General features: G+C 38.9%; 2 protein-coding genes across 2 annotated transcripts in view; both read right to left on the bottom strand.

The window, feature by feature from the left end:
• Positions 1-306: 306 nt before the first annotated feature.
• LOC134303355 (histone H2AX) lies at positions 307-928 on the bottom strand. Its single transcript, XM_062988736.1, has one exon. The coding sequence runs from the start codon at positions 875-877 to the stop codon at positions 449-451; it is 429 nt and encodes a 142-aa protein (XP_062844806.1). The 5' UTR covers positions 878-928; the 3' UTR covers positions 307-448.
• A 1,587-nt stretch (positions 929-2,515) lies between these two features.
• Positions 2,516-11,122, bottom strand: part of c2cd2l (c2cd2 like) — a 29,832-nt gene continuing 21,225 nt past the window's right edge. Inside the window, exons 6-15 of the mRNA XM_062988536.1 lie at positions 10,923-11,036; positions 10,119-10,221; positions 9,573-9,705; positions 8,511-8,575; positions 8,197-8,318; positions 7,904-8,075; positions 7,395-7,514; positions 7,135-7,265; positions 5,561-5,798; positions 2,516-5,079 (exon numbers count right to left, since the gene is read on the bottom strand). Coding sequence (XP_062844606.1) covers positions 4,826-5,079; positions 5,561-5,798; positions 7,135-7,265; positions 7,395-7,514; positions 7,904-8,075; positions 8,197-8,318; positions 8,511-8,575; positions 9,573-9,705; positions 10,119-10,221; positions 10,923-11,036 — 1,452 coding nt within the window. The 3' untranslated portion in view covers positions 2,516-4,825. The remainder of the gene's footprint in view (positions 5,080-5,560; positions 5,799-7,134; positions 7,266-7,394; positions 7,515-7,903; positions 8,076-8,196; positions 8,319-8,510; positions 8,576-9,572; positions 9,706-10,118; positions 10,222-10,922; positions 11,037-11,122) is intronic.

Genomic DNA, 11,122 nt, shown 5'->3' with positions numbered 1-11,122 from the left:
GAAAACTCGCTAAATACAAGTTGGCAACACGGTTCACTGCGGCAAATGGGATTTGTTTGATGCATCAAAATGATCGTTTACAAGTTTAGAGAATTGTACAGATTAACATGGCCTTACAAACCTTGTTAAGACTCGGACCACCCCACCTGGGGATCGAACCCAGGACCTTCGTGCTGTGAGGCGACAATACTAGTACCTACCGAGCCACCAGGGTGAACCATGGACAAACATTATATATTAAATAAACATAAATAAGTAGAATCAGTGCATCACAAGACTGTAAAGAAACGATGTCTGATTCGTGAGCGTGTTACAGAAATCACATTTATTCAGAACAATAGAAAAACACAGAAATCCGCTCTTATATAGACAAGTTGAGCGGCCCTTAAAAGGGCCTTTGTTGTTTTTAACTTGGTGGTGGTTGGAGCAAGAGTCAGGAGTTGATCGTTCAGTATTCTTGAGACTGAGATGATCCTTTCTTTCCCGCCTTGCCGGAGGTCGCTGCGGCCTGGCCGCTCTTCTTGGGCAGCAGAACAGCCTGGATGTTGGGCAGCACACCACCCTGAGCGATGGTCACTCCTCCCAGCAGTTTGTTCAGCTCCTCATCGTTACGAACAGCCAGTTGAAGATGTCTAGGGATGATTCGGGACTTCTTATTGTCCCGGGCGGCGTTACCCGCCAACTCCAGGATCTCAGCGGTGAGGTACTCGAGCACGGCGGCTAAGTACACCGGCGCACCAGCACCCACCCGCTCAGCGTAGTTTCCTTTCCTCAGCAGACGGTGCACACGACCCACGGGGAACTGGAGCCCGGCCCGGGAACTGCGCGTCTTAGCCTTGGCGCGGGCTTTTCCTCCGGTTTTACCTCTTCCAGACATGGTTCTACAGTAAACAGCTATCCAAGCTAACGAAAAATCGCCGAGTATGACTCAGGACTGGTGCCGCAGTATTTACAGACTCGTAAGACCCGCCCGCACATTCTGATTGGTCGTTGGATTATTCACCAGGCGGCCACTCGCAGGATTCAAATTCTCATTGGCTGTGCATAAACAGAGCAAACTGGACAGCAAACCAGAGTCGAGCTAAGACTTGCTACAATCTGATTGGCTGCTCGTGTCTTTCTGAACTACCAATGGTGTTTTGTTCTGTGCTGTACGTTTGCGCGGCAAATTCAAAAAGTTAAACCAATGAAACGCGCTCCCACTGAATCTTAAATAACCGCCATTTGGTGCAAAGTAGAAGCACATTTAAATGGTTTAATAAAATAAAAAACAAACATATAGTATATTAACGGAAAGTACTTGTTTTTTTTTGTTCTTATGCACGATTTAGAAATGTAGAACATAAATCCATAAAGTTTTAGGTATTGTTTCTGTCTAAAATCAGAATATTTTATCCAAGCCATAGCCTAGTGGTTAAGGTACTGGACTAGTAACCAGAAGGTCGCTGGTTCAAGCCCTACCACTGCCAGGTTGCTGCTGTTGGGCCCCTGAGCAAGGCCCCTAACCCTCAATTGCGCTGACTGTATACTGTAACTGTACTGTAAGTCGCTTTGGATGAAGGCGTCTGCTAAATGCTGAAAATGTAAATGTACATGTAAGCCACAAGCCTCAAATTGTGATGAATGTATCTAAGCAATCAATGATTAATGGTCAGGCAACCTGGCAATGGTGGGTCTTAAGCCATCAACCTTAATTTGGAACTATTATCTCATCAATATTCCTCATGGGGGGCGGCAAGGTGGCTCAGTGGGTAGCACTGTCGCCTTACAGCAAGAAGGCCCTGGGTTCGATCCCCAGATGGGGCGGTCCGGGTCCTTTCTGTGTGGAGTTTGCATGTTCTCCCCGTGTCCGCATGGGTTTCCTCAGGGTGCTCCGGTTTCCTCCCACAGTCCAAAGACATGCAAGTGAGGTGAATTGAAGATACTAAATTGTCCAAGACTGAGTTGATAAAACCTTGAACTGATGAACCTTGTGTAGTGAGTAACTACCGTTCCTGTCATGAATGTAATCAAAGTGTAAAAAACATGAAAAAATTGTTAAAATCCTAATAAACAAACAGATATTCCTCATGGTGGCCCACGGATTACAATCTTTTACAAAAGTTTGGACTCTTTCTGTCAAATGTCTGCCATATTTAGTTAATTTTTTGAATACTACACAAAAACAAATTCACAACACATTTTGCACAATCACTATTTGTAAGCTAAATGTAACAAATGTAAATAAAAAAATAGACAAAGTGTTTCTGGGTGGACTAAGACCTGATGTGATTCTACCTAGGATAAAGTGGTTGATAAAAATGAAATGAAAAAATATTCCCCATATATAAAACTATAAATATAATGAAAAGTCACAAAGGTTTATCAAATTATATAGATATAAAATATAATATCTATAGTGGATTTTACATTAGTCAACCACAATTGTGTATTTTTATTGTGAAGCAGAACTGTGTATTTTTTGTGCACTAAAATTCACGTAGGACACAGTCAGTATTATAAGAAAAACCAAAGGTGCATTTTCAAAAATAATTTATTCAGAATAAATTAAACATTGAATTTTTCACATGTTAATTAATATAACGCTCCATATATCTGAGGCAGTTCTTCTCTGTAGGTCACTCACTGTTGTACAGAAGAACATTCTGAGCCTAAAGGTAGTGATACACTGGTTTTTCTCCGGCTATCAACTGAAAACAAGTGTGTTTACATGCACAAAAGTAGATTACAGTTCCACTACTTTATCTGATGAGGGTAGATTTATAAATGATTAGACCTGTTTAATCCATCAAATGTTTGCACATACAGTAAGTAACTGGTGATAGGGAATCAGCAGCCCCGATAGTCAAGTTACTGAAAGAAATCCAGCCACGGACTTGGTTAAGATGTTCACTAGATTACACTGTTTTTCATCAAATACAGAATAAATGCTTGTTTATATGAAACGGTGATGTGTTTTATATTTTGTTCAGACACTTGTAAGATGCTCAGGTTATAGTTACTATTAATGCCCATGGTTTTGAAATGGGATTCCAACAAGATCACGGTAAGATGTTCACATAGTTTTGGCTATATAGAGCATATGGCAGGTTATAAGATTCTGTATAATTGTTGATGCTTAAAATTTCGTAATCATGATCGTTACACATATAAACACACTCATTGTTAGCCTGAATTTAAAGAATGCCACATTTTCCTTATGATTAAAGCTGTGTACAAGATCATGCATTAAACACATACCTAAAGTCACAGAACTGGTTGGGGGTGTTAAGAGGTAAACAGGTACTTTATCTGCTGAGTGAGACATTTATATGAATAACTAAAATCTCTTTAGCTAGAAAGTTAAAAAGAACAAAACAGTCCTCAAAACAGGCCGTTCTGTTGAGTAGATTTAAATAACAGAGAGAATGAACTGCCTGCTTTTTCAAAACTTTTTACACCGTTAGAAAGACTATTTACACCTTTAAACATCAGCATTCCAACATCACAATTTGCACGTGTTAAGGTAGGGTTGTCTAAGCTATCCATGCAGGGGGGTTATTGCAGCTAAAGACAGAAAGGATCGAGGAACTTCATTAAAATTAAAGAGAAATTTAGGAGGAGTATTTTTCATAAAAATTGTTCATTCTTTCCCCTGAGGATTTGCTTTCATAGGCTTTAACCCTGAAGTTTTATAGTTTTATAAGTTGATATTCTGATGAACAAATCTTGTTCAGTTTACTTTGCTATGCTTATTTAAATTCAACCAAATATGCATTAGTTGATATGTAAAATGTATATTGATATATACTTAAATTTTTAGTCAAATAAACCTTACAGAATAAAAATGTCACAATAATGAATGTAATATTTGATCTAAATTGCCATCAACTACAGCAAAATAAATCACACACAGTATACGGCTGGACTCACATGCACTACCTTTGTGTGGCGTGAGCAGTTGCAACTGGTAGTCATTTGCTGCATGTATTTCTGTATTTGTTCATTAATTGGTGGGTTCTTTTGTGCAACATTTTAGATCTAGGCTACTGTTACCAAAACCATTTGGCTTATGTAGTTTTAAAATTTTTAATATCCTCCTTCAAATGTGCCTGTTTGGCCTTTTCCTTATTTTTCTTTCAATTCATTGTTGCCAAACCTCCTACTAAAATTCTCTTGTCCCTTGCACCAACCCCACGCTGGCTAAAGAAAGCTGAAATTATGCAAATGTAGTAAGTGTGAATCCAGCCGGAGCCTCAGCGTACATAACTAACCCAGGTAACCCAGTTTGATAAAGAGTAATAATTTAGTGTCAAGAATCAACATACACAAACACAAAAATGAACAAAAAGCTGCTCAGCACTGTAAACAATCAGATAAAGTTCCAAAGTGCAGCTGGTGAGAATCAATAAATAATAAAACACATAGAAATCTGAAGTGGGAGGCTTTGATGGGTATTTTTTAAACTTTGCCCCATTGTGCTGAACAGCTCATACAGCATTTCATTGTTTTCACTCATCACATTTCCTCCTTATAATCCATAAAAGCAGCTATTTAAAGATTTTCCTAGTTAAATAGACCATTTATACAATCAAACGTCATCTAGAAGTTTTCAAACCTCTTTGTTCTTTTCATGTTTTAGCCATGTCAGCCAGGGCGGAGATACAGCACATGTCTGCCTGAGTCATGACGGACATGAAGGGTTAAAATGCTTTAAAGAATAAACACGCACAGCACAAACTTCTTATTTCAAGCATTCTTCTTAGTCTTAATCTTTTGACTGGCGCCTGCACCATGCCTTTTCTTCTTTTTTTATATCACTCTCATTTTCCCTTGAGTTTGTAATTCAGTTATCGATCGAGCTGGCTCCTCCGTTCGTAGAACTGCTCTTGCCCTTGCTTTTAGAAGAGCGAAAGGAGAAGCGCTTGATGAGACGACGTGAAAAGCTGCCGGACTTCTTGCGCCCGCTGGAAGAGCAGGAGACCGTGGACGGGTCCTTGCCCACATTGGTGATGTCCTCATGAGACTGGCTTAGGTTTGGGTCCTTCTCTCTTTGCCTTCTGCGGAACAGCAGCTTGGAACCACTGCGCAGGAAACCCACTGCAACCCAAAATTAAAATATAAAATAATATAAAATAAGAGCATTTGGCAGACGTGATGGACAGTTCTGACCAAATATGATGCAAGCAATTAATAATTGGGCATATAGCCCAATGTAAATGACATACTGATGTAACTGTTTGCAATTAACTGGCAAGCGTAACCAATTTTACAGCAGATATAAAACTTGTATGTACATTTACATCACATTTACATTTGCTGCATTTGGCAGATGCTTTTATCCAAAGCGATTAACAATTATGACTGAACAATTTGAGCAATTGAGAGTTAAGGGCCTTGCTCAGGGACCCAACAAAGGCAAAGGTGGGGCTTAAACCGGCAACCTTTTGATTACTAGTCCAGAACCTTAACCACTGAGCTACCACTGCCCTGTATATATTTCAATAACTTACACTTCAGAAATCAAAAATCAAATCACATTCTTGTACACAAGTATTAGTGAATTTGATTCAACTTTCACCTTTATGATCTTTAAGACTGCGTGTCTCAAGTGCTCCAGTGGAGCCTGTTTCAGACTCCACGTCGTCTACGGACGGTCGCTCAGATGCATCAGACGGCGTGGTCTCCTCTGCCTCCTGGTGTGCAGCAGCTCCGTGATGATTGGGGGCCGCTGCAGTAGAATTCTCCCCCTGCAAGGCGGCATCCATAGCTGCAGCATAGCTTACCGACAGCGCTGAGTCATCTTCTGTAATGGGGACCTGCAAGGGGGGGGGAAGAGATGATGGATAAATTTCAAAATGTCATTGCACTAGCCTTATGTTAGAGTAGGTCCTAATGCTTAGTGAATGCTTGATGAGTCCCGAAACGGTGTAAAGAGTCTCTGTACTTTTTAGAAAAATGTACCTCTTGCAGATTACTCTTCTATCTGAATTCTAAAATCTATTTTTTATTAATTCTTAAACATTTTGCTTCAAATATTCAATTAAAAAAATTAAATTAAAAACATGTAATTTACTAAAATGTTGTTTGTTTATTTGTTCCTGTCTGCAACAGATTTATCTTGGAAACAACCGGAACAGGGCAGGAATAAATCCTGGACAGTGCACCAGTCATAAAACACTCACTTATCCTTATTTACAACATGGGTGTGTAAGAATGAGTGAGGATAGTTTGCATTATTTGATTAAATACGATTAACTTAGTGGCACAGCTCAGGAACCAGGGTTCGGAAGAGTTAGCTTACTGGCTTACAATAACTAATTGTTTCCCACGTATTGTGACGCAATCAGAAATATCAACCCCCTAAATATTTCCAATTGCAACTGTATACATGTACGCCAACAACACAAATCGCAAATATTGTATTACTTACCACACTAGAAACACTGATTAATGAAAACTGATACACAGAGTATGCCATGAATGTAAATTGTGAGACTATGTACTGTATGTAAATGGGAGGGGGAAATGCTTTTGGTGCCACACTAAATGTAACATCAGTTAACCACTAGAGGGAGCTAGGCACATCTGAAAGCCTAACTCCCCTTTTTAGGACAGAGAGGTTACTAAAAGTATTTAAGCCACCCAATATAGTTCTCATTTTTCAGTTTATAGTCCCTGTCAATTGTTGTTCCTATATGCTGTTCTTTAGACGCACTCTTTTGGACCTATTTTTCCAAAACCTTGAGGATAGTTTTAATTTCGGCTTGATTAAAGAGTTTTCTCATAGTATTTGGTATTGCAATAGCAGAGAAAAGGTAGCTGGCAAACTCCAAATAAAAGCCTGGAATCCCAGTACAGTGAAACCCACACTGTGCAGCATGCCATCCTAAAGTAGGTAAATCACATTATTCTTTATTTATTGGTGCTGGGCATAAAGCTGCGTTTAGATGGATGTTTTGGGCATTTATAAGAAAAGGCATACATGTGCACTGCTGTACAGTATTTAGGGGTCACTACAGCGAATCATTCTGGTTCACATACCTAATTTGATTGACCCTCCTTAACCCTACATACAACTCTTAACTACTTGGTTTGTATATAGTCACAGAACTAGAGAGATAAAAGCCGTAAATAAGAATGACAATATCTGACCTTTGACACCCCAGAGATGATGAGGGTGCTGCGTTTGGTGGGCGTCTTCTTTACTGCCTTACTGGCCGATTCTGTCAGCTGTCGGATAGCTGTTTCAGCTACAGGGTCCAGTCCATTTGAAAGGGGGCTTTCTGCAATGATGCGCACACACAAACAGAACCATTATTATTCCCAGCTTTTGTTATAAATTACTGCTATAACAGACGCTGACCTAAATGGCAGACTGCACTGCTTCATAAGCATTAATAAGCAACACTTACTGGAGGACTGACTGCTGGGTGTGGGGCTGATGCTGGCTTGTCTCTGAAAGTTCTCTGTCAGCACTGTCGGCCTTTTCTCAGTCACCTCCACCTTTGACGGAGACTTGTTGGGAGAATCTCCTACATACACACAGGCGCAGAAAGGACATTAAGGGAAATAATAGTAAGTCATTAGAGATTTGCTGGTCCAGTAAGTGCTTAAACCTTTATTACAAAAAACTGTGATAACAATTAAGTTTGCATAATAATGTCAGGCATATTGTCTGCTATTCACCTGCCTGCGGGGTATTATGGAAGGGATTAGGCATTACATAATGTATAAAATCTATTTAATACCGAAGAGAAGTAAGCAAGGACTTTAAGCTGAACCTTTAAAAAAACTATTTTTTAAACTTATGAGCACAAATAAATGCCCATGGTTTTGGAACAGAATGCGCAGCAAACTCACGGTCAGAAATCCACATACTGTTGCCAATACAGTGAATTATATAGAAGTCTGAAAAATCTACCCAGTTTCCGATCCAGTTTCGGCCGTGACTGGATGGTGGTGACCGTGGTGACAATGGTGCCATCAGGCATGATGGTGCGATCAACATCCACTTTTTTAGACGGTGTGAGTGAGGAGCGAAGTGGTGTTGCGTTGTGACATCCACGAACGTCGTTCAAGTTCACGTAGAGGAGCTACAATAAAAAAGAGAGCAGAGGAAAGCTGTTGTGTTCCAAATATCACAGTATCCACTAAATTGTCTTCTAGATTATGTCTTCACAAACAGCAAGTGAGCCGTTTTAACAAAAGACCCACCTCCAAGGTTACAGTAGCTGTTGGTGCCAAACCGAGACCTGATGTAATGGAAAGCTTTTGGTGTCCATTGGGACTCTTCTTAGGAATATCCAGAGATAAGCAAGCATGACCTGGCAAGAATTCTTCAAAACAAGACAGAGAAAAACCTGAGCATGATTCTTAATTAATCGAGTCTAATAATATATTCCAAGTGTTTAACATGTTTAATCAAGAACCATAATTAAGTTATCTTAGAATGTTTTGATTAGCTTTTTATTTACAAGTGAAATCTACTAAAAGGTATGTTGAGTTTTTCACACTCAGAACTGACGTACGTTCTCCTTTGCTGTTGCGTTCCACGAGTCTAACTTTGAGTTCTTTGGTTTCTGGTTGCAAATCCCTAGAAGAGGAGAATAAAAACATCACAGATTTTGAATTGTGTATCAAACAATTAAAAGAAGTTTCATGTATAAATGTGGACATTCCTCCTAAGTACTAAGTTCAGGTGTTATGTCACACACATTACAGGTGTAAAAAAATGGATTTGTATTTCACAACCCAAAAAACACACTGCAAGCTTGAATACCAAATAAGGTCAATAAGTGCTGACCATCATGGACTTTCCTCCCCAGTCAGCTGAACTAAACCCATAAAGCATTTATGGGGTCATCTGAAGACAAAGAAAGCCAAGCATTCACTGGCATCACAAGATCTTTGGAATTTTATGAATTTGTGCTGGGATCACATGGATCTTGTGGAGTTTATGCCAGCTCGAATGAATGCTGTCATTACAGCAAAAAGGGGAACAAACCAAATACTATGAAAGTTTGAAGTTTCTTTTCATTCAATCAACCACTTTATCCTTATTAGGACTGACTTTGTCCTGGTTGCAGTTAGAAACACTGGACGCAAGGCAGAGATACCCTGGACATATACAGCAGTGGTAGCTCAGCGGTTAAGATACTGAACTAGTAATTGGAGGGTTGCTGGTTTAAGCCCCACCACCACCAAGTAGCCACTGTTGGAGATCTAAGCAAAACCCTCAACCCTCAATTAGAGTTGTTTTTGGTCACAATTCAAAGTCACTTTGGATAAAAGTGTTTGTTAAATGCTGTAAACGTAAATTGTAATATAGGTAAGCCAAATTCTGAGTACTGTATCAGATGTATCATTCCTGCTCCAAGTAATCTGATTATTAACAAAGTTGTAAAGATGAACCTAGATTAAAGTCACTGATATTTTCAAATGAGCAGCCAAAATCCATTAATGCAGAGTGTGGAGAATGTGTTCTCAACCTCAAATACAATTCCAGCTGTGCTCTGAGACGTACAGATTCTCATTTACCAGACTTTGCTGTGCATGCACAGACGGTTACACACATAATCTAGCGCACTCACAGCGTCAGATCCTCCGCCCAGTCCAGCATGGTTCCAGGGCTGGATGGAGGCGTGAGGAAACGGGTTCTCTTCTCCATCACTGGGGCATCTAGGCTCAGCACACAGCACAGCTCACCAACATGAGCCTGGCATCCTGAGGGCAAACAGTAGTACTTGCTTTAAATGCAATTTAAATAGACATTCTGAAAACCTGGATGCAATGAAGTTATGATTACTGACATTTTATTTACTTTTTTAACTTTTAAAAAGCACAACATATAAGATGTATGTCATGGAAGTCTAGAGATTTTAATGATCTTTATAATTGTTTTTCAGAGTATCTAAAGTTTACATACACCAAATAGTTGATCATAATCACTAACAAGAAATTAAGAAGCAATGCTTCAAGGTAAAGGGCAAAACCATATAACCTTCTACATCTTCAGAACAATGATCCAAATTGCTGTATGTATATTTCTAACCAAGCATATTTGTAAGGAGAAAGCTACAAAAACCTATAAAATATTTAATGAATTAATGATTTTTAGACCAATAAAACAGGCGTACCTTTATTGATACTGGAGGCTTTTAAATGGCGCACTAGGAGACGTTTGACATCGTTGCTCTGCTGCAGTGATTTCTTGTTTACTTCTTGCTTTTCTCTGGGAAACTAAAAGCAGAGGTTCAAGTTCATTATATATTATGCTTAGTAAATGTATTTGTAAAATACCCACACATAGCCAGCCAATCAGAAGTCATTTCGATTTATTTATTCATTCATTTATTTTATGTTTCTTGTTGGGTTTTGTTGTTTGTCCAAATAACCTTATATATAAATGGAAAACTCTAAATAATGTAAAATTAATATTCCAAACTAAATTTTGAAGTTATACATTACAGTAAAACACATGCATAAGAATTTAATTAAGAAAATGATAAATAAGTTATATTGAACTTTTGTCTTATACTTTTGTCATTGGTGTTACATAAAAATCAAGTTCTTTAAATCATTTAATTCTGGCTAAGATCCTGAGTTATAATTTGTCACATATTTTATCATTAAAAAGAATTTCTTTCACATCATCAATGCTGTTTTTCTGATAATGAATAATCTAGATTAGACTGACAATGATTAGACTGAACATATGAGGAGGGAAATGATTTGGGGAAAAATGAAGTTTTAGATTGTACTGCAGTCACAGCTACCACTCGAAACCCCAACAACAATCAGTGGCACCACAAACACCAATTTTTTGTATGAGGACTTTTTTTTCTTTTGGCTAAAGTAATAATTAATCTAACACATGGCTTATTTAAAAACATCCATGCATCTAAACCATCAGAGAAGGTTATTGTAGTGCGTGTTCTTACAGCAGGACTGGAGACACATGCTCTGAGGTTGAGGATCATGGCAGGCTGGGTGGCATACAGAGTCTCCTCCACCAGCTTCGCAATCATGTCTATGTCCACTTCGACCTGACAGTCCTATACACAGCCAAATAAAAAATACACATACAAGCAATATTACCCAAATTATAGAGAAAAAGTATTTGCCCTCTCTCTGGTCTGCC

Source organism: Trichomycterus rosablanca, chromosome 26 (genome assembly GCF_030014385.1).
Source record: "Trichomycterus rosablanca isolate fTriRos1 chromosome 26, fTriRos1.hap1, whole genome shotgun sequence".
In the NCBI taxonomy this organism is placed as follows: domain Eukaryota; kingdom Metazoa; phylum Chordata; class Actinopteri; order Siluriformes; family Trichomycteridae; genus Trichomycterus; species Trichomycterus rosablanca.
This window is presented reverse-complemented; position numbering and strand designations above follow the sequence as displayed.

Bases quoted from the DNA above. Each gene is read 5' to 3' on its own strand.
- LOC134303355 (XM_062988736.1), bottom strand. From the start codon at position 877: ATGTCTGGAAGAGGTAAAACCGGAGGAAAAGCCCGCGCCAAGGCTAAG.